This window comes from Xenopus tropicalis, chromosome 5, assembly GCF_000004195.4.
Source record: "Xenopus tropicalis strain Nigerian chromosome 5, UCB_Xtro_10.0, whole genome shotgun sequence".
NCBI classification, from domain to species: Eukaryota; Metazoa; Chordata; class Amphibia; order Anura; family Pipidae; genus Xenopus; species Xenopus tropicalis.
In genome coordinates this window covers 162767313-162789651 of record NC_030681.2, presented here as the reverse complement: position 1 = coordinate 162789651, position 22339 = coordinate 162767313, and the positions used below count along the sequence as shown (strand labels likewise).

At 50.6% G+C, this 22339-nt stretch overlaps 1 protein-coding gene across 1 annotated transcript; it reads left to right on the top strand.

The window, feature by feature from the left end:
- Positions 1 to 55: 55 nt before the first annotated feature.
- Positions 56 to 21212, top strand: LOC100495404 (vomeronasal type-2 receptor 1). The gene is made up of 7 exons (XM_031902828.1): positions 56 to 580; positions 15844 to 16130; positions 17112 to 17403; positions 17602 to 18438; positions 18846 to 19064; positions 19488 to 19611; positions 20079 to 21212. Exons 1-7 carry the CDS (start codon positions 56 to 58, stop codon positions 21029 to 21031), a joined length of 3237 nt encoding a protein of 1078 aa, XP_031758688.1. The 3' UTR covers positions 21032 to 21212.
- The last annotated feature ends 1127 nt before the right edge of the window (positions 21213 to 22339 follow it).

The following is a 22339-nucleotide window of genomic DNA, read 5'->3' as shown; positions in this document are numbered from 1 at the left end:
TCCCTGCTCAGCATTATAACGCCTGGAATACCCTGCTACCCCCTTATGTACCCCCATGGCAAGCCATACTGGCCCCCCTCTGGTTGTGCCCCCTCTGGTCGTGCCCCTTCTGGTCGTGCCCCCTCTGGTCATGCCCCCTCTGGTCGTGCCTCCTCTGGTCATGCCCCCTCTGGTCGTGCCCCCTCTGGTCGTGCCTCCTCTGGTCATGCCCCCTCTGGTCGTGCCCCCTCTGGTCATGCCCCCCTCTGGTCATGCCCCCCTCTGGCCGTGCCTCCTCTGGTCGTGCCCCCTCTGGTCATGCCCCCCTCTGGTCATGCCCCCCTCTGGTCATGCCTCCTCTGGTCCTGCCCCCTCTGGTCCTGCCCCCTCTGGTCGTGCCCACTCTGGTCGTGCCTCCTCTGGTCGTGCCTCCTCTGGTCGTGCCCCCTCTGGTCCTGCCCCCTCTGGTCCTGCCCCCTCTGGTCGTGCCCCCTCTGGTCGTGCCTCCTCTGGTCCTGCCCCCTCTGTCCTGCCCCCTCTGGTCCTGCCCCCTCTGGTCCTGCCCCCTCTGGTCGTGCCTCCTCTGGTCGTGCCCCCTCTGGTCGTGCCCCTCTGGGGTCGTGGGCAGCCCAGGCTACATAGCACCCCCCTCATATCTATATGCAAAGTCCCCGCTGCTCCCTTAGGCCCCCAATACCCACTCCTACAGAGCCATCTACCCTAAGGTACCCCCCCAACCCTGATACCCCGATACCCTACCACTATGGGCATGCTGGCAGGGATAAGATGTATTTTGCCACTGAGCTGATAATGTGAGTAATATCTCATTGTGCTGCTAACGGCCATGTCTGTATCAGTGAATGGGATTTAATTGCAATAAAAATTACCGGAACAATAATTACCTTATTCCCTGGGAGCCTGAGGGGAGGGGGAGGCCCAGCCTATAATTACCATTATACCAAGTGCTGTTATTCAGTATGTTGGGCCCCTGGGCACCCAGACCCACCGAGGGAGGGGCCCCTGTCTCTCCCCCGACTCTCTGCAACCCCCGATACACACACACGTATATATATATATATCCCCCTCTGTACCGACTGGGGCAGGGATCCCGGTATAACAGTTCAGAGATCCCGGTACAGCAGTTCAGAGATCCCGGTACAACAGTTCAGAGATCCCGGTACAGCAGTTCAGAGATCCCGGTACAGCAGTTCAGAGATCCCGGTACAACAGTTCAGAGATCCCGGTACAGCAGTTCAGAGATCCCGGTACAGCAGTTCAGAGATCCCGGTACAACAGTTCAGAGATCCCGGTACAACAGTTCAGAGATCCCGGTACAACAGTTCAGAGATCCCGGTACAGCAGTTCAGAGATCCCGGTACAGCAGTTCAGAGATCCCGGTACAGAAGTTCAGAGATCCCGGTACAACAGTTCAGAGATCCCGGTACAGCAGTTCAGATCCCGGTACAGCAGTTCAGATCCCGGTACAGCAGTTCAGAGATCCCGGTACAGCAGTTCAGAGATCCCGGTACAACAGTTCAGAGATCCCGGTACAACAGTTCAGAGATCCCGGTACAGCAGTTCAGAGATCCCGGTACAGCAGTTCAGAGATCCCGGTACAGCAGTTCAGAGATCCCGGTACAACAGTTCAGAGATCCGGTACAGCAGTTCAGAGATCCCGGTACAGCAGTTCAGAGATCCCGGTACAGCAGTTCAGAGATCCCGGTACAACAGTTCAGAGATCCCGGTACAGCAGTTCAGAGATCCCGGTACAGCAGTTCAGAGATCCCGGTACAACAGTTCAGAGATCCCGGTACAGCAGTTCAGAGATCCCGGTACAGCAGTTCAGAGATCCCGGTACAGCAGTTCAGAGATCCCGGTACAGAAGTTCAGAGATCCCGGTACAACAGTTCAGAGATCCCGGTACAGCAGTTCAGATCCCGGTACAGCAGTTCAGATCCCGGTACAGCAGTTCAGAGATCCCGGTACAGCAGTTCAGAGATCCCGGTACAACAGTTCAGAGATCCCGGTACAACAGTTCAGAGATCCCGGTACAGCAGTTCAGAGATCCCGGTACACAGTTCAGAGATCCCGGTACAGCAGTTCAGAGATCCCGGTACAGCAGTTCAGAGATCCGGTACAGCAGTTCAGAGATCCCGGTACAGCAGTTCAGAGATCCCGGTACAGCAGTTCAGAGATCCCGGTACAACAGTTCAGATCCCGGTACAGCAGTTCAGAGATCCCGGTACAACAGTTCAGAGATCCCGGTACAGCAGTTCAGAGATCCCGGTACAGGCAGTTCAGAAGATCCCAGTACAAGCAGTTCAGAGATCCCGGTACAGCAGTTCAGAGATCCCGGTACAGCAGTTCAGAGATCCCGGTACAAGCAGTTCAGAGATCCCGGTACAGCAGTTCAGAGATCCCGGTACAGCAGTTCAGATCCGGTACAGCAGTTCAGAGATCCCGGTACAGCAGTTCAGAGATCCCGGTAACAGCAAACCGGCAGTTCAGAGATCCCGGTACAACAGTTCAGAGATCCCGGTACAGCAGTTCAGAGATCCCGGTACCAACAGTTCAGAGATCCCGGTACAACAGTTCAGAGATCCCGGTAAATCAGTTTAGAGATCCCGTACAACAGTTCAGAGATCCCGGTACAGCAGTTCAGAGATCCCGGTACAACAGTTCAGAGATCCCGGTACAACAGTTCAGAGATCCCGTACAGCAGTTCAGAGATCCCGGTACAACAGTTCAGAGATCCCGGTACAACAGTTCAGAGATCCCGGTACAAACAGTTCAGAGATCCCGGTACAGCAGTTCAGAGATCCCGGTACAACAGTTCAGAGATCCCGGTACAACAGTTCAGAGATCCCGGTACAACAGTTCAGAGATCCCGGTACAACAGTTCAGAGATCCCGGTACAGCAGTTCAGAGATCCCGGTACAACAGTTCAGAGATCCCGGTACAACAGTTCAGAGATCCCGGTACAACAGTTCAGAGATCCCGGTACAACAGTTCAGAGATCCCGGTACAGCAGTTCAGAGATCCCGGTACAGCAGTTCAGAGATCCCGGTACAACAGTTCAGAGATCCCGGTACAGCAGTTCAGAGATCCCGGTACAACAGTTCAGAGATCCCGGTACAGCAGTTCAGAGATCCCGGTACAACAGTTCAGAGATCCCGGTACAACAGTTCAGAGATCCCGGTACAGCAGTTCAGAGATCCCATCGGCCAATATCTGGGGGCTGAGAAGCTGCAGATTTACCCCCCGGGGGCAGAGCTGGGAGACAGGGGGAGCGCCTATGGAATGTGGGTGCCTATGAGACTCCACAGAGAGCCCCCCCTTAATAAGCACATAGGCAGGCGGGGCCACTGATGGGCCCTAATACTCAGCCGCTGGGGCTGCTGGGAGAGAGTCCGACATGGGGCCCAACCCCCGGCGCCGGCACAGAAAGGTACATTTCATGTTCTCATTTAAAGGGAAAGTAAACTGTATTTATCTCCAGTCATTCACTGGGTCTCTGATCCCCGACTTCACTACAGGGGGGCCCTGGTAGGGCTGGTAGGGGTTAGTTATAGTTACACAGTGAGGCCGGTAGGGGTTAGTTATAGTTACACAGTGAGGCCGGTAGGGGTTAGTTATAGTTACACAGTGAGGCCGGTAGGGGTTAGTTATAGTTACACAGTGAGGCCGGTAGGGGTTAGTTATAGTTACACAGTGAGGCGGGTAGGGGTTAGTTATAGTTACACAGTGAGGCGGGTAGGGGTAAGTTATAGTTACACAGTGAGGCCGGTAGGGGTTAGTTATAGTTACACAGTGAGGCCGGTAGGGGTTAGTTATAGTTACACAGTGAGGCCGGTAGGGGTTAGTTATAGTTACACAGTGAGGCGGGTAGGGGTAAGTTATAGTTACACAGTGAGGCGGGTAGGGGTTAGTTATAGTTACACAGTGAGGCCGGTAGGGGTTAGTTATAGTTACACAGTGAGGCGGGTAGGGGTAAGTTATAGTTACACAGTGAGGCGGGTAGGGGTAAGTTATAGTTACACAGTGAGGCGGGTAGGGGTAAGTTATAGTTACACAGTGAGGCGGGTAGGGGTAAGTTATAGTTACACAGTGAGGCGGGTAGGGGGTAAGTTATAGTTACACAGTGAGGCCGGTAGGGGTTAGTTATAGTTACACAGTGAGGCCGGTAGGGGTTAGTTATAGTTACACAGTGAGGCCGGTAGGGGTTAGTTATAGTTACACAGTGAGGCCGGTAGGGGTTAGTTATAGTTACACAGTGAGGCGGGTAGGGGTAAGTTATAGTTACACAGTGAGGCGGGTAGGGGTAAGTTATAGTTACACAGTGAGGCCGGTAGGGTTAGTTATAGTTACACAGTGAGGCCGGTAGGGGTTAGTTATAGTTACACAGTGAGGCCGTAGGGTTAGTTATAGTTACACAGTGAGGCGGGTAGGGGTTAGTTATAGTTACACAGTGAGGCCGGTAGGGGTTAGTTATAGTTACACAGTGAGGCCGGTAGGGGTTAGTTATAGTTACACAGTGAGGCGGGTAGGGGTTAGTTATAGTTACACAGTGAGGCGGGTAGGGGTAAGTTATAGTTACACAGTGAGGCCGGTAGGGGTTAGTTATAGTTACACAGTGAGGCCGGTAGGGGTTAGTTATAGTTACACAGTGAGGCCGGTAGGGGTTAGTTATAGTTACACAGTGAGGCGGGTAGGGGTAAGTTATAGTTACACAGTGAGGCGGGTAGGGGTTAGTTATAGTTACACAGTGAGGCCGGTAGGGGTTAGTTATAGTTACACAGTGAGGCGGGTAGGGGTAAGTTATAGTTACACAGTGAGGCGGGTAGGGGTAAGTTATAGTTACACAGTGAGGCGGGTAGGGGTAAGTTATAGTTACACAGTGAGGCGGGTAGGGGTAAGTTATAGTTACACAGTGAGGCGGGTAGGGGTAAGTTATAGTTACACAGTGAGGCCGGTAGGGGTTAGTTATAGTTACACAGTGAGGCGGGTAGGGGTTAGTTATAGTTACACAGTGAGGCCGGTAGGGGTTAGTTATAGTTACACAGTGAGGCCGGTAGGGGTTAGTTATAGTTACACAGTGAGGCGGGTAGGGGTAAGTTATAGTTACACAGTGAGGCGGGTAGGGGTTAGTTATAGTTACACAGTGAGGCCGGTAGGGGTAAGTTATAGTTACACAGTGAGGCCGGTAGGGGTAAGTTATAGTTACACAGTGAGGCGGGTAGGGGTAAGTTATAGTTACACAGTGAGGCCGGTAGGGGTTAGTTATAGTTACACAGTGAGGCCGGTAGGGGTTAGTTATAGTTACACAGTGAGGCCGGTAGGGGTTAGTTATAGTTACACAGTGAGGCCGGTAGGGGTTAGTTATAGTTACACAGTGAGGCCGGTAGGGGTTAGTTATAGTTACACAGTGAGGCCGGTAGGGGTTAGTTATAGTTACACAGTGAGGCCGGTAGGGGTTAGTTATAGTTACACAGTGAGGCCGGTAGGGGTTAGTTATAGTTACACAGTGAGGCGGGTAGGGGTTAGTTATAGTTACACAGTGAGGCGGGTAGGGGTTAGTTATAGTTACACAGTGAGGCCGGTAGGGGTTAGTTATAGTTACACAGTGAGGCGGGTAGGGGTAAGTTATAGTTACACAGTGAGGCGGGTAGGGGTTAGTTATAGTTACACAGTGAGGCGGGTAGGGGTTAGTTATAGTTACCACAGTGAGGCGGGTAGGGGTAAGTTATAGTTACACAGTGAGGCGGGTAGGGGTTAGTTATAGTTACACAGTGAGGCGGGTAGGGGTTAGTTATAGTTACACAGTGAGGCGGGTAGGGGTAAGTTATAGTTACACAGTGAGGCGGGTAGGGGTTAGTTATAGTTACACAGTGAGGCGGGTAGGGGTTAGTTATAGTTACACAGTGAGGCGGGTAGGGGTAAGTTATAGTTACACAGTGAGGCGGGTAGGGGTTAGTTATAGTTACACAGTGAGGCGGGTAGGGGTTAGTTATAGTTACACAGTGAGGCGGGTAGGGGTAAGTTATAGTTACACAGTGAGGCGGGTAGGGGTTAGTTATAGTTACACAGTGAGGCCGGTAGGGGTTAGTTATAGTTACACAGTGAGGCGGGTAGGGGTAAGTTATAGTTACACAGTGAGGCCGGTAGGGGTTAGTTATAGTTACACAGTGAGGCGGGTAGGGGTAAGTTATAGTTACACAGTGAGGCCGGTAGGGGTTAGTTATAGTTACACAGTGAGGCGGGTAGGGGTAAGTTATAGTTACACAGTGAGGCCGGTAGGGGTTAGTTATAGTTACACAGTGAGGCGGGTAGGGGTAAGTTATAGTTACACAGTGAGGCGGGTAGGGGTTAGTTATAGTTACACAGTGAGGCCGGTAGGGGTAAGTTATAGTTACACAGTGAGGCGGGTAGGGGTTAGTTATAGTTACACAGTGAGGCGGGTAGGGGTTAGTTATAGTTACACAGTGAGGCCGGTAGGGGTTAGTTATAGTTACACAGTGAGGCCGGTAGGGGTTAGTTATAGTTACACAGTGAGGCCGGTAGGGGTAAGTTATAGTTACACAGTGAGGCGGGTAGGGGTTAGTTATAGTTACACAGTGAGGCCGGTAGGGGTTAGTTATAGTTACACAGTGAGGCGGGTAGGGGTTAGTTATAGTTACACAGTGAGGCGGGTAGGGGTTAGTTATAGTTACACAGTGAGGCGGGTAGGGGTAAGTTATAGTTACACAGTGAGGTGGGTAGGGGTTAGTTATAGTTACACAGTGAGGCGGGTAGGGGTTAGTTATAGTTACACAGTGAGGCGGGTAGGGGTTAGTTATAGTTACACAGTGAGGCGGGTAGGGGTTAGTTATAGTTACACAGTGAGGCGGGTAGGGGTTAGTTATAGTTACACAGTGAGGCGGGTAGGGGTTAGTTATAGTTACACAGTGAGGCGGGTAGGGGTAAGTTATAGTTACACAGTGAGGGGGGTAGGGGTAAGTTATAGTTACACAGTGAGGCGGGTAGGGGTAAGTTATAGTTACACAGTGAGGCGGGTAGGGGTAAGTTATAGTTACACAGTGAGGCCGGTAGGGGTAAGTTATAGTTACACAGTGAGGCGGGTAGGGGTAAGTTATAGTTACACAGTGAGGCCGGTAGGGGTAAGTTATAGTTACACAGTGAGGCCGGTAGGGGTAAGTTATAGTTACACAGTGAGGCGGGTAGGGGTAAGTTATAGTTACACAGTGAGGCGGGTAGGGGTTAGTTATAGTTACACAGTGAGGCGGGTAGGGGTTAGTTATAGTTACACAGTGAGGCCGGTAGGGGTTAGTTATAGTTACACAGTGAGGCCGGTAGGGGTAAGTTATAGTTACACAGTGAGGCCGGTAGGGGTTAGTTATAGTTACACAGTGAGGCCGGTAGGGGTAAGTTATAGTTACACAGTGAGGCGGGTAGGGGTTAGTTATAGTTACACAGTGAGGCGGGTAGGGGTAAGTTATAGTTACACAGTGAGGCGGGTAGGGGTTTGTTATAGTTACACAGTGAGGCCGGTAGGGGTTAGTTATAGTTACACAGTGAGGCGGGTAGGGGTAAGTTATAGTTACACAGTGAGGCGGGTAGGGGTAAGTTATAGTTACACAGTGAGGCGGGTAGGGGTTAGTTATAGTTACACAGTGAGGCGGGTAGGGGTTAGTTATAGTTACACAGTGAGGCCGGTAGGGGTAAGTTATAGTTACACAGTGAGGCGGGTAGGGGTAAGTTATAGTTACACAGTGAGGCCGGTAGGGGTAAGTTATAGTTACACAGTGAGGCGGGTAGGGGTAAGTTATAGTTACACAGTGAGGCGGGTAGGGGTTAGTTATAGTTACACAGTGAGGCGGGTAGGGGTTAGTTATAGTTACACAGTGAGGCCGGTAGGGGTTAGTTATAGTTACACAGTGAGGCGGGTAGGGGTTAGTTATAGTTACACAGTGAGGCCGGTAGGGGTTAGTTATAGTTACACAGTGAGGCCGGTAGGGGTTAGTTATAGTTACACAGTGAGGCGGGTAGGGGTTAGTTATAGTTACACAGTGAGGCGGGTAGGGGTAAGTTATAGTTACACAGTGAGGCCGGTAGGGGTTAGTTATAGTTACACAGTGAGGCCGGTAGGGGTTAGTTATAGTTACACAGTGAGGCCGGTAGGGGTTAGTTATAGTTACACAGTGAGGCGGGTAGGGGTAAGTTATAGTTACACAGTGAGGCGGGTAGGGGTTAGTTATAGTTACACAGTGAGGCCGGTAGGGGTTAGTTATAGTTACACAGTGAGGCGGGTAGGGGTAAGTTATAGTTACACAGTGAGGCGGGTAGGGGTAAGTTATAGTTACACAGTGAGGCGGGTAGGGGTAAGTTATAGTTACACAGTGAGGCGGGTAGGGGTAAGTTATAGTTACACAGTGAGGCGGGTAGGGGTAAGTTATAGTTACACAGTGAGGCCGGTAGGGGTTAGTTATAGTTACACAGTGAGGCGGGTAGGGGTTAGTTATAGTTACACAGTGAGGCCGGTAGGGGTTAGTTATAGTTACACAGTGAGGCCGGTAGGGGTTAGTTATAGTTACACAGTGAGGCGGGTAGGGGTAAGTTATAGTTACACAGTGAGGCGGGTAGGGGTAAGTTATAGTTACACAGTGAGGCCGGTAGGGGTTAGTTATAGTTACACAGTGAGGCCGGTAGGGGTTAGTTATAGTTACACAGTGAGGCCGGTAGGGGTTAGTTATAGTTACACAGTGAGGCCGGTAGGGGTTAGTTATAGTTACACAGTGAGGCCGGTAGGGGTTAGTTATAGTTACACAGTGAGGCCGGTAGGGGTTAGTTATAGTTACACAGTGAGGCCGGTAGGGGTTAGTTATAGTTACACAGTGAGGCCGGTAGGGGTTAGTTATAGTTACACAGTGAGGCGGGTAGGGGTTAGTTATAGTTACACAGTGAGGCGGGTAGGGGTTAGTTATAGTTACACAGTGAGGCCGGTAGGGGTTAGTTATAGTTACACAGTGAGGCGGGTAGGGGTAAGTTATAGTTACACAGTGAGGCGGGTAGGGGTTAGTTATAGTTACACAGTGAGGCGGGTAGGGGTTAGTTATAGTTACACAGTGAGGCGGGTAGGGGTAAGTTATAGTTACACAGTGAGGCGGGTAGGGGTTAGTTATAGTTACACAGTGAGGCGGGTAGGGGTTAGTTATAGTTACACAGTGAGGCGGGTAGGGGTAAGTTATAGTTACACAGTGAGGCGGGTAGGGGTTAGTTATAGTTACACAGTGAGGCGGGTAGGGGTTAGTTATAGTTACACAGTGAGGCGGGTAGGGGTAAGTTATAGTTACACAGTGAGGCGGGTAGGGGTTAGTTATAGTTACACAGTGAGGCGGGTAGGGGTTAGTTATAGTTACACAGTGAGGCGGGTAGGGGTAAGTTATAGTTACACAGTGAGGCGGGTAGGGGTTAGTTATAGTTACACAGTGAGGCCGGTAGGGGTTAGTTATAGTTACACAGTGAGGCGGGTAGGGGTAAGTTATAGTTACACAGTGAGGCCGGTAGGGGTTAGTTATAGTTACACAGTGAGGCGGGTAGGGGTAAGTTATAGTTACACAGTGAGGCCGGTAGGGGTTAGTTATAGTTACACAGTGAGGCGGGTAGGGGTAAGTTATAGTTACACAGTGAGGCCGGTAGGGGTTAGTTATAGTTACACAGTGAGGCGGGTAGGGGTAAGTTATAGTTACACAGTGAGGCGGGTAGGGGTTAGTTATAGTTACACAGTGAGGCCGGTAGGGGTAAGTTATAGTTACACAGTGAGGCGGGTAGGGGTTAGTTATAGTTACACAGTGAGGCGGGTAGGGGTTAGTTATAGTTACACAGTGAGGCCGGTAGGGGTTAGTTATAGTTACACAGTGAGGCCGGTAGGGGTTAGTTATAGTTACACAGTGAGGCCGGTAGGGGGTAAGTTATAGTTACACAGTGAGGCGGGTAGGGGTTAGTTATAGTTACACAGTGAGGCCGGTAGGGGTTAGTTATAGTTACACAGTGAGGCGGGTAGGGGTTAGTTATAGTTACACAGTGAGGCGGGTAGGGGTTAGTTATAGTTACACAGTGAGGCGGGTAGGGGTAAGTTATAGTTACACAGTGAGGTGGGTAGGGGTAAGTTATAGTTACACAGTGAGGCGGGTAGGGGTTAGTTATAGTTACACAGTGAGGCGGGTAGGGGTTAGTTATAGTTACACAGTGAGGCGGGTAGGGGTTAGTTATAGTTACACAGTGAGGCGGGTAGGGGTTAGTTATAGTTACACAGTGAGGCGGGTAGGGGTTAGTTATAGTTACACAGTGAGGCGGGTAGGGGTAAGTTATAGTTACACAGTGAGGGGGGTAGGGGTAAGTTATAGTTACACAGTGAGGCGGGTAGGGGTAAGTTATAGTTACACAGTGAGGCGGGTAGGGGTAAGTTTATAGTTACACAGTGAGGCCGGTAGGGGTAAGTTATAGTTACACAGTGAGGCGGGTAGGGGTAAGTTATAGTTACACAGTGAGGCCGGTAGGGGTAAGTTATAGTTACACAGTGAGGCGGGTAGGGGTAAGTTATAGTTACACAGTGAGGCCGGTCGGGGTTAGTTATAGTTACACAGTGAGGCCGGTAGGGGTAAGTTATAGTTACACAGTGAGGCCGGTAGGGGTTAGTTATAGTTACACAGTGAGGCCGGTAGGGGTAAGTTATAGTTACACAGTGAGGCGGGTAGGGGTTAGTTATAGTTACACAGTGAGGCGGGTAGGGGTAAGTTATAGTTACACAGTGAGGCGGGTAGGGGTTTGTTATAGTTACACAGTGAGGCCGGTAGGGGTTAGTTATAGTTACACAGTGAGGCGGGTAGGGGTAAGTTATAGTTACACAGTGAGGCGGGTAGGGGTAAGTTATAGTTACACAGTGAGGCGGGTAGGGGTTAGTTATAGTTACACAGTGAGGCGGGTAGGGGTTAGTTATAGTTACACAGTGAGGCCGGTAGGGGTAAGTTATAGTTACACAGTGAGGCGGGTAGGGGTAAGTTATAGTTACACAGTGAGGCCGGTAGGGGTAAGTTATAGTTACACAGTGAGGCGGGTAGGGGTAAGTTATAGTTACACAGTGAGGCGGGTAGGGGTTAGTTATAGTTACACAGTGAGGCGGGTAGGGGTTAGTTATAGTTACACAGTGAGGCCGGTAGGGGTAAGTTATAGTTACACAGTGAGGCGGGTAGGGGTAAGTTATAGTTACACAGTGAGGCGGGTAGGGGTTAGTTATAGTTACACAGTGAGGTTGGTAGGGGTTAGTTATAGTTACACAGTGAGGCCGGTAGGGGTTAGTTATAGTTACACAGTGAGGCCGGTAGGGGTTAGTTATAGTTACACAGTGAGGCGGGTAGGGGTAAGTTATAGTTACACAGTGAGGCCGGTAGGGGTTAGTTATAGTTACACAGTGAGGGGGGTAGGGGTTAGTTATAGTTACACAGTGAGGGGGGTAGGGGTTAGTTATAGTTACACAGTGAGGCGGGTAGGGGTTAGTTATAGTTACACAGTGAGGCGGGTAGGGGTTAGTTATAGTTACACAGTGAGGCCGGTAGGGGTAAGTTATAGTTACACAGTGAGGCCGGTAGGGGTTAGTTATAGTTACACAGTGAGGCCGGTAGGGGTTAGTTATAGTTACACAGTGAGGCGGGTAGGGGTTAGTTATAGTTACACAGTGAGGCGGGTAGGGGTTAGTTATAGTTACACAGTGAGGCGGGTAGGGGTAAGTTATAGTTACACAGTGAGGCCGGTAGGGGTTAGTTATAGTTACACAGTGAGGCGGGTAGGGGTTAGTTATAGTTACACAGTGAGGCCAGTAGGGGTAAGTTATAGTTACACAGTGAGGCCGGTAGGGGTTAGTTATAGTTACACAGTGAGGCGGGTAGGGGTTAGTTATAGTTACACAGTGAGGCGGGTAGGGGTTAGTTATAGTTACACAGTGAGGCGGGTAGGGGTTAGTTATAGTTACACAGTGAGGCGGGTAGGGGTTAGTTATAGTTACACAGTGAGGCGGGTAGGGGTAAGTTATAGTTACACAGTGAGGTGGGTAGGGGTAAGTTATAGTTACACAGTGAGGCGGGTAGGGGTAAGTTATAGTTACACAGTGAGGCGGGTAGGGGTTAGTTATAGTTACACAGTGAGGCCGGTAGGGGTAAGTTATAGTTACACAGTGAGGCGGGTAGGGGTAAGTTATAGTTACACAGTGAGGCGGGTAGGGGTAAGTTATAGTTACACAGTGAGGCGGGTAGGGGTTAGTTATAGTTACACAGTGAGGCCGGTAGGGGTTAGTTATAGTTACACAGTGAGGCGGGTAGGGGGTTAGTTATAGTTACACAGTGAGGCGGGTAGGGGTTAGTTATAGTTACACAGTGAGGCCGGTAGGGGTAAGTTATAGTTACACAGTGAGGCGGGTAGGGGTTAGTTATAGTTACACAGTGAGGCCGGTAGGGGTAAGTTATAGTTACACAGTGAGGCCGGTAGGGGTAAGTTATAGTTACACAGTGAGGCGGGTAGGGGTTAGTTATAGTTACACAGTGAGGCCGGTAGGGGTAAGTTATAGTTACACAGTGAGGCGGGTAGGGGTTAGTTATAGTTACACAGTGAGGCGGGTAGGGGTAGTTATAGTTACACAGTGAGGCCGGTAGGGGTTAGTTATAGTTACACAGTGAGGCGGGTAGGGGTTAGTTATAGTTACACAGTGAGGCGGGTAGGGGTAAGTTATAGTTACACAGTGAGGCGGGTAGGGGTAAGTTATAGTTACACAGTGAGGCGGGTAGGGGTAAGTTATAGTTACACAGTGAGGCGGGTAGGGGTAAGTTATAGTTACACAGTGAGGCCGGTAGGGGTTAGTTATAGTTACACAGTGAGGCCGGTAGGGGTAAGTTATAGTTACACAGTGAGGCGGGTAGGGGGTAAGTTATAGTTACACAGTGAGGCCGGTAGGGGTAAGTTATAGTTACACAGTGAGGCCGGTAGGGGTAAGTTATAGTTACACAGTGAGGCGGGTAGGGGGTAAGTTATAGTTACACAGTGAGGCCGGTAGGGGTAAGTTATAGTTACACAGTGAGGCCGGTAGGGGTTAGTTATATGTTACACAGTGGAGGCCGGTAGGGGTTAGTTATAGTTACACAGTGAGGCGGGTAGGGGTTAGTTATAGTTACACAGTGAGGTGGGTAGGGGTAAGTTATAGTTACACAGTGAGGCGGGTAGGGGTAAGTTATAGTTACACAGTGAGGCGGGTAGGGGTTAGTTATAGTTACACAGTGAGGCGGGTAGGGGTAAGTTATAGTTACACAGTGAGGCCGGTAGGGGTAAGTTATAGTTACACAGTGAGGCCGGTAGGGGTAAGTTATAGTTACACAGTGAGGCGGGTAGGGGTAAGTTATAGTTACACAGTGAGGCCGGTAGGGGTTAGTTATAGTTACACAGTGAGGCCGGTAGGGGTTAGTTATAGTTACACAGTGAAGCGGGTAGGGTTAGTTATAGTTACACAGTGAGGCGGGTAGGGGTAAGTTATAGTTACACAGTGAGGCCGGTAGGGGTAAGTTATAGTTACACAGTGAGGCCGGTAGGGGTAAGTTATAGTTACACAGTGAGGCGGGTAGGGGTTAGTTATAGTTACACAGTGAGGCGGGTAGGGGTTAGTTATAGTTACACAGTGAGGCCGGTAGGGGTAAGTTATAGTTACACAGTGAGGCCGGTAGGGGTTAGTTATAGTTACACAGTGAGGCGGGTAGGGGTTAGTTATAGTTATACAGTGAGGCGGGTAGGGGTTAGTTATAGTTACACAGTGAGGCGGGTAGGGGTAAGTTATAGTTACACAGTGAGGCGGGTAGGGGTAAGTTATAGTTACACAGTGAGGCCGGTAGGGGTTAGTTATAGTTACACAGTGAGGCGGGTAGGGGTTAGTTATAGTTACACAGTGAGGCGGGTAGGGGTTAGTTATAGTTACACAGTGAGGCGGGTAGGGGTTAGTTATAGTTACACAGTGAGGCCGGTAGGGGTTAGTTATAGTTACACAGTGAGGCGGGTAGGGGTAAGTTATAGTTACACAGTGAGGCGGGTAGGGGTTAGTTATAGTTACACAGTGAGGCGGGTAGGGGTTAGTTATAGTTACACAGTGAGGCCGGTAGGGGTAAGTTATAGTTACACAGTGAGGCGGGTAGGGGTAAGTTATAGTTACACAGTGAGGCGGGTAGGGGTAAGTTATAGTTACACAGTGAGGCGGGTAGGGGTAAGTTATAGTTACACAGTGAGGCGGGTAGGGGTTAGTTATAGTTACACAGTGAGGCGGGTAGGGGTTAGTTATAGTTACACAGTGAGGCCGGTAGGGGTTAGTTATAGTTACACAGTCAGGCCGGTAGGGGTAAGTTATAGTTACACAGTGAGGCCGGTAGGGGTTAGTTATAGTTACACAGTGAGGCCGGTAGGGTTAGTTATAGTTACACAGTGAGGCGGGTAGGGGTAAGTTATAGTTACACAGTGAGGCCGGTAGGGGTTAGTTATAGTTACACAGTGAGGCCGGTAGGGGTTAGTTATAGTTACACAGTGAGGCGGGTAGGGGTTAGTTATAGTTACACAGTGAGGCGGGTAGGGGTAAGTTTATAGTTACACAGTGAGGCGGGTAGGGGTTAGTTATAGTTACACAGTGAGGCGGGTAGGGGTTAGTTATAGTTACACAGTGAGGCGGGTCGGGGTTAGTTATAGTTACACAGTGAGGCGGGTAGGGGTAAGTTATAGTTACACAGTGAGGCCGGTAGGGGTTAGTTATAGTTACACAGTGAGGCCGGTAGGGGTAAGTTATAGTTACACAGTGAGGCGGGTAGGGGTAAGTTATAGTTACACAGTGAGGCGGGTAGGGGTAAGTTATAGTTACACAGTGAGGCGGGTAGGGGTTAGTTATAGTTACACAGTGAGGCGGGTAGGGGTAAGTTATAGTTACACAGTGAGGCGGGTAGGGGTAAGTTATAGTTACACAGTGAGGCGGGTAGGGTAAGTTATAGTTACACAGTGAGGCGGGTAGGGGTTAGTTATAGTTACACAGTGAGGCCGGTAGGGGTAAGTTATAGTTACACAGTGAGGCCAGTAGGGGTAAGTTATAGTTACACAGTGAGGCCGGTAGGGGTTAGTTATAGTTACACAGTGAGGCGGGTAGGGGTAAGTTATAGTTACACAGTGAGGCCGGTAGGGGTTAGTTATAGTTACACAGTGAGGCCGGTAGGGGTAAGTTATAGTTACACAGTGAGGCGGGTAGGGGTAAGTTATAGTTACACAGTGAGGCGGGTAGGGGTTAGTTATAGTTACACAGTGAGGCGGGTAGGGGTAAGTTATAGTTACACAGTGAGGCCGGTAGGGGTTAGTTATAGTTACACAGTGAGGCCGGTAGGGGTAAGTTATAGTTACACAGTGAGGCGGGTAGGGGTAAGTTATAGTTACACAGTGAGGCGGGTAGGGGTTAGTTATAGTTACACAGTGAGGCGGGTAGGGGTAAGTTATAGTTACACAGTGAGGCGGGTAGGGGTTAGTTATAGTTACACAGTGAGGCGGGTAGGGGTTAGTTATAGTTACACAGTGAGGCCGGTAGGGGTAAGTTATAGTTACACAGTGAGGCCGGTAGGGGTTAGTTATAGTTACACAGTGAGGCCGGTAGGGGTAAGTTATAGTTACACAGTGAGGCCGGTAGGGGTTAGTTATAGTTACACAGTGAGGCGGGTAGGGGTAAGTTATAGTTACACAGTGAGGCGGGTAGGGGTAAGTTATAGTTACACCTCACACCCAATACACACAGTTACTTTGTTCTTTTGCCAGGAGATCCCTCTGTTCCTGGGGAGCCCATTGGCCGAGCCCCACAAGGTTCCTGCACTGAGGGGGCATCACCCAGAAGCCTCTATGAGAAGATTCCTGCAGGCCCTCCTGCTCCTCTGCTCCCTGGGGGAGGGACACCCCGGCCCGGCCTGCAGCCTCCAAAGCTGGGACATGGACTCATTCTCCCAACCCGGGGATGTTCTTATTGGGGGGGTGTTTGTCATCCACTCTGGCTTTGTATTCCCACGGCCCACTTTCCAGGAGATGCCCCAGCCGGCTTCATGCAAGGAGTAAGTGGTGTGTCAGGGGGTAGAACTACATGGGATCTGATTGGGGGAGCTGTGCCCTGAGGCACTCAGTAAGGATATCACCTTGTAATGCTGGGATAGTGCCCCACAATGCCTTGCCAGGGGTGGGCAGGTTCAACACAATAGGGTAAAGTAGTTTGCCAAACATACCCTGGGGGCCAATGCCAACAGTCTAAGGGACACCACAAAGTCTCTGCTGCCAAGATATGCCCAGCCCTCTGTAGCTTTGGGGCCCAAGTCTCACAGCCTGAGGATGGGACTTAGTTCTCCACTTTGGGGCAGAAAGGATATGTTGTCGACCTTTCTCAGCAGCACAAAGTAGATGGAGGCACCATTGTACCCCTGTTGTACAGCCCTATAGGAGGCCTCTCCCTCTGGGGAAGTGGGGAGAAGTACAATAACATTTATCTGTGATATATTTCTCTGTATGTCCTACTGAGGGTCATCTTGAAGGTGTGTGCTGCTTCTTTGACCTTCTGAAGGTCTTTTTCTTTGTTCTCCTACTGGGGGTCTTCTTCATTGCAGGACCTTCTGAGGGTCTTCTTCTCTGTATGTTGTTCTGAAGATCTCCTTTGTATGTTCTACTGAGGGTCTTCTTCTCTGTATGTTGTTCTGAAGATCTTCTTTGTATGTTCTACTGAGGGTCTTCTTCTCTATATGTCTGAAGCTGGTTTGTTCCCAGTATCTTCAAATGGAAATGTTTCCAGCATGTCCAACTTGGGGTGTAACTCGTGTTTCCTAGGGGATTTCTGCTCAGTATGTGAATCTGACCCCCCCCCAGTATAACTTCTTTGCAGTACAGAATGCCAATCTGAGGGCCACCTCCCTAAAGGTTTTGTCCTGGATGATGATGATGTTGATGATGATAATAATAATAACGGCTCCCATATTTTATCTTACACCAGACACAGATCTACTAAACATGAATAGAAAGTTCTGTATGAGTTTGTTTGTGTCTTTCAGCTTCCAGACCCGATATTACCGGGACTTTCTGGGCCTGATATTTGCTATTGATGAAGTTAATCATTCTCCTGATCTTCTACCCAACATCACCTTGGGCTTCAGGCTGTATGACTCTTGTATGTCTGAGCTCCGGGCAACTGGGGGCGCACTAACTGTCATGTCAGAGATGAGAAATCCAGCTCCTGGATATGACTGCCATGAACACTCTCATGTGGTTGGGATTGTGGGAGAACTTTTCTCTGCCCTCTCTCTGCCCATCGCCAGGGTACTAGGGGTCCTACACGTCCCACAGGTACAGCGCTCTCTGAAATAAACCACTTGTTATTCTATTTTGTATGAAGTCAGTACAAGTGTAGATTAGATTTAGCTTTAGGTGGCCATACACAGTAGAGGGCATCACCAGTCAATAGCAGGATGGGCCAACAGGACGGTAAGTACTAGTTAGAGTAATAGAGTAATGTCACTACTACTAATAATGTCTCCCTTACAGATCAGCCACGGATCCACCCTATCGGCACTGAGCAACAAGATCAACTTCCCCTCTTTCCTTCGTACTGTGCCCAGTAATATGTTCCAGAACACGGCTCTCACCCGCCTTGTTGGCCTCTTTGGCTGGACTTATGTAGGGATGCTGGTGGTGGACAATGATGTTGGGGAACAAGGGGGGCAGGTTATTCGAGCTGGCATAGAGAAGGCTGGCAGCTGCGTGGCATTTCTGGAGAAGATCCACTTGAGCTACTCCATGGCCCAGATACAAAGGGTGGTGGACGTTATTAGGAAGAGCTCGGTCAATGTGATTGTTCTTCACAGCCCTGAGGTCCATGTGAAGGTTCTGCTGGATTCACTGTATGATGAGGAGGTGACACACAAAGTCTTCATTTGCTCAGCTTCTTTTGCTCTTATTCCTGGTATCTTCACCAGAAAGGCATGGAAAGTCCTAAATGGGACAATTGGACTGATTCCTAGCACAGGCGCCATGCCAGGCTTTGAGGAATTCCTGGGTTCCCTTCACCCATCCAGATACAATAAATACCCCTTGATACGGGCGCTGTGGGAGAAAGCTTTCAGCTGCCGGTGGCCGGGTGGGGAGATCCAAGGGAACAAGACGGACCCAGCAGTGTTCCTGCCACTTTGCACGGGGGAGGAAGACCTCGGAGGGTTGGTCCCTTCGTTATTTGAGATGAAGGACCTCAGTTACACGTATCATGCCTACCTGGCGGTATTTGCCTATGCCCAGGCTCTGCACTCACTGCTCCTGTGCCAGGCTCCCACGGAGAAGTCTCACTATGGCACGTGTGGCGATGCCAGGGACACACAACCATGGCAGGTAAATGGGAATCTAAATAGAGAAAATATCCTGCCCTTATTTGTGTAAATAGTGGCCTTCTGTAGCAGAGAATTGCCCCTCCTGGGGAACTATAATTGCCCCTGTAGTTCCCGATTTACTGTACCCCACCTTGTGTCTCCGGGTATTACGGAAACTCTACCGCCGAGATCCCATGCAAACTCTGCTAATTGCAATTAATTTATTGTGCTAAAAAGGCAATTCCGTTACACCGGGCCGGGTGGAAAAAGCCCAACTCTTTGCCCAAAGGTGCCCGCGGGTGCCCAGATACATTTGAGGCCAGAGGTCTCCTTCTTTCTCAAGTCCCCCATTCACACCCATGCATGGAGGAGGCCCCACCCAATCCAAACAGCTTCTTCCCCCCAATAACTGTTCAACTTTCCCATCAGGTCCTCAACTACGTGAAGAGGACCCCTTTCCGCCCCAACACAGGGGAGCCAATAGCATTTAATGCTGACGGAGATATCCCAGCGGCCTATGAAATTGTCAATGTGCAGATTCTCAATGGCAGTTTTAATCTGGTAAAAGTGGGGAGGTTTGACCCCGAAGCCGGCGACTCCATCCTCCTTGATATCAGCTCCATACGGTGGAACGAGAGATTTAGCCAGGTGGGTACTGCCAGGGCCCAGTCTGACTGGCTGCTCATTGGGTTCAGGTTCTGTATATTAATAGAGAAGATCCGTTGTTTCCTGGGGAGTTAGGGAATGTGGGGCAGAGACGCCATAGGGGCAATTATCCAATCATTGTGACCCCCCGAATACTCATTGGGGCAACTCCCAGCCTTACTGCCCCCCAAGAACATCTCCAACCAACTGCCCCATTTGTGCCTGGGAAAGTGATTGTTGGGTTGAGGGAATTCACCAATAAAATATTAAATACTATTCAGATTATACAAAGGGGCTTGTAGGGCCCCCAGCACAATCTTCTTTAGGGCCCCCCTAAATGTGCACCCAGCCATGTCCCCCTGGGCTCTATACACTGCGGGGCCCATGTGTGTGAGTTTCTGGTTCTGATCCCATGTTTCCCACCAGGTGCCCCCATCCATGTGCAGCACCAACTGCCGCCCAGGTTCCTGGAAAGCCCCCCGGAGAGGGCAGCCCATCTGTTGCTATGACTGCATCCCGTGCCCCCTGGGGGACATAACCAACACTACAGGTTTGTTTCACCCCAAAACTGCCGGGTTATTCAGGAGGAAGAGTAGAGTGAGTTGCATAGCCTTAGAGTTACAAGGGGTGAGGGTATCACTACTCATGGCACAAACACATTGGAACCAACTACAACCCCAGTCTGCACCAATCCCTAGTGCCATCAGCTCCATGCAGATCAGTGTGAGCCATTCTGGTGGGATCACTTAGTCCTACACCGACCCATTCAGCCCAACACAAGTGCCACCATGATGGAGTCCCTAGGAGATACTAATCATATGGGTTCTTCCAATGGTTTCTCCTACTGACAATGACTTGAGCAACCAGCCAGGCCTCAAGCCTATTTGTGTGTCTGTGGGGGGATTACTCATGGGGGCGCCATTGGGGGGCTCAACAAGGGCCCTGCTATATATTTCTATCAACATGTGAAGCTCAGATGACATTTAGTTGAGGAATAACAGGGCTATCTCTTTGCAGACGCGGCCGAATGCTTTACATGCCCCCGGGACCAGTGGCCCAATGAGGAGCAGAACATGTGTGTGCCCAAAGTGATAGAATTCCTCTCATATCAGGAGCCACTGGGAATCTTCCTCGCAGTCACAGTCATCATCTTCTTCCTCATAACTCTCTCCATCCTCTTTATCTTCATGAAATACCGGGGAACCCCAATAATCAAGGCCACAAACAGGGAGCTGAGTTTCATCCTCCTGGTGTCCCTCACCCTGTGCTTCCTCTGCTGCCTCATCTTCATCGGTTCCCCTTCCCCAATGACTTGCCCCCTGCGCCAGACACTGTTCATGGTGGTCTTCTCTATCAGCATCTCATCCGTCCTGGCTAAGACCATCATGGTGATTGTGGCCTTCAAAGCCACTAAAATGCACAGTCCCCTGAGGAAATGGTTGGGACCAAAGATCCCTCGTACGGTGGTGGCACTTTGCACCACGGCGCAGGTTGGCATTTGTGGGGCGTGGCTTCTCCTCTCTCCGCCTTTCCCACAAGTGAACGCAGAGATTGAGAAGCACAAACTGATACGTGAATGTCACGAGGGCCAAAGCCTTTTCTTTTATGTCACTTTGGGCTTCATGGGCTTCCTGGCAATGGTCAGTTTCTTTGCTGCTTTCCTGGCACGGAACCTGCCCGGGAGCTACAATGAGGCCAAACTCATCACCTTCAGCATGTTGGTCTTCTGCAGCGTGTGGGTCTCCTTCATCCCGGCCCATCTGAGCACCAAGGGCAAGTACACTGTATCCGTACAGATATTCGCCATCTTGGCCTCCAGCGCGGGGCTTCTGGCCTGTATATTTCTGCCCAAGTGCTATATTGTACTGCTGCGGCCTGACAGGAACAGCCGGGGGCGTTTAACCAGCGGCGCAAGCAGACAGCACATTGGTCACATGGTACAAGAGCCACCAATAACCAGCAACAGATAAACGGTGATGTCATCTGCTATAAGTCTTTAGTAATGTCATGTGATCTCATCAGTATTAATAAGACGTTAGTGATGTCACCTGTTGCTATGGGCGCTGAGTGACGTTTGTGCCCTTCTGAGCCCCATGGGATGTTCCCCCCTATCTGTAGAGGATGAATATTTAACCTTGAGGTTCTTGTACAGTTGCTCCCAATAGGTTCTGGGCAGCGGGGGGGGGGGGTAAATGTAGTGTTAAGCCTATGGCTCCCTACAGAGCTGCACTCTGATTGGAGAAGCCACAAGGAGAAAGATCCAATCAGAGTGCAGGAATGGTGGCACTTTGGGGACCTACTAGGGACCTACTACTCACATTTACAGTAGCAGCGCAGAGAAAGGCAAGTACAGAGGGAGTTTCTCTAATGTGCCCAGAAGGTTTGGGGAGCCCCCCCCCCCCCCCAGCCTTATTGAAAATCCACCTATGGGAAATGCAGATGGGAGGTGGTGCCTCACAGTACTGATTAGCCAGCTTTACAGATATGGGCGATAGAGCTGACACTCCCCTCTTCCTAGTGTCTCCTGTCCTCAAAGTTACAATCACTTTTTGATTGAGCCAATGTACTCCATGGCCCCCCAGTAGCACCCCGTATCCCCCTGTAGCACCCCATGATCCCCTTGTAGCACCCTGTGTCCTCCCCATAGCATCCCGTGTCCTCCCTGTAGCACCCCATGTTACCCCCGTAGCACCCCATGTCCCCTCCCCCTGTAGCACCCCATGTCCCCTCCCCCGTAGCACCCTGTGTCCCCTCCCCCGTAGCACCCCATGTACCCTTCCCCTGTAGCACCCCATGTCCCCTCCCCCTGTAGCACCCCATGTCCCCTTCCCCATAGCATCCAGTGTCCCCTGCATAGCACCCCGTGTCCCCCCTGTAGCACCCCGTGTCCTCCCCATTACACCCCATGTTACCCCATTGCACCCCTTGTCCCCTCCCCCTGTAGCACCCCATGTCCCCTTCCCCTGTAGCACCCCATGTCCCCTTGTCCCCTTCCCCATAGCACCCTATGTCCCCTTCCCCTGTAGCACCCCATGTCCCCTTCCCCATAGCACCCTATGTCCCCTCCCCCTGTAGCACCCCATGTCCCCTTCCCCTGTAGCACCCCATGTCCCCTTGTCCCCTTCCCCATAGCACCCTATGTCCCCTTCCCCTGTAGCACCCCATGTCCCCTTCCCCATAGCACCCTATGTCCCCTTCCCCTGTAGCACCCCATGTCCCCTTCCCCATAGCACCCTATGTCCCCTCCCCCTGTAGCACCCCATGTCCCCTTCCCCATA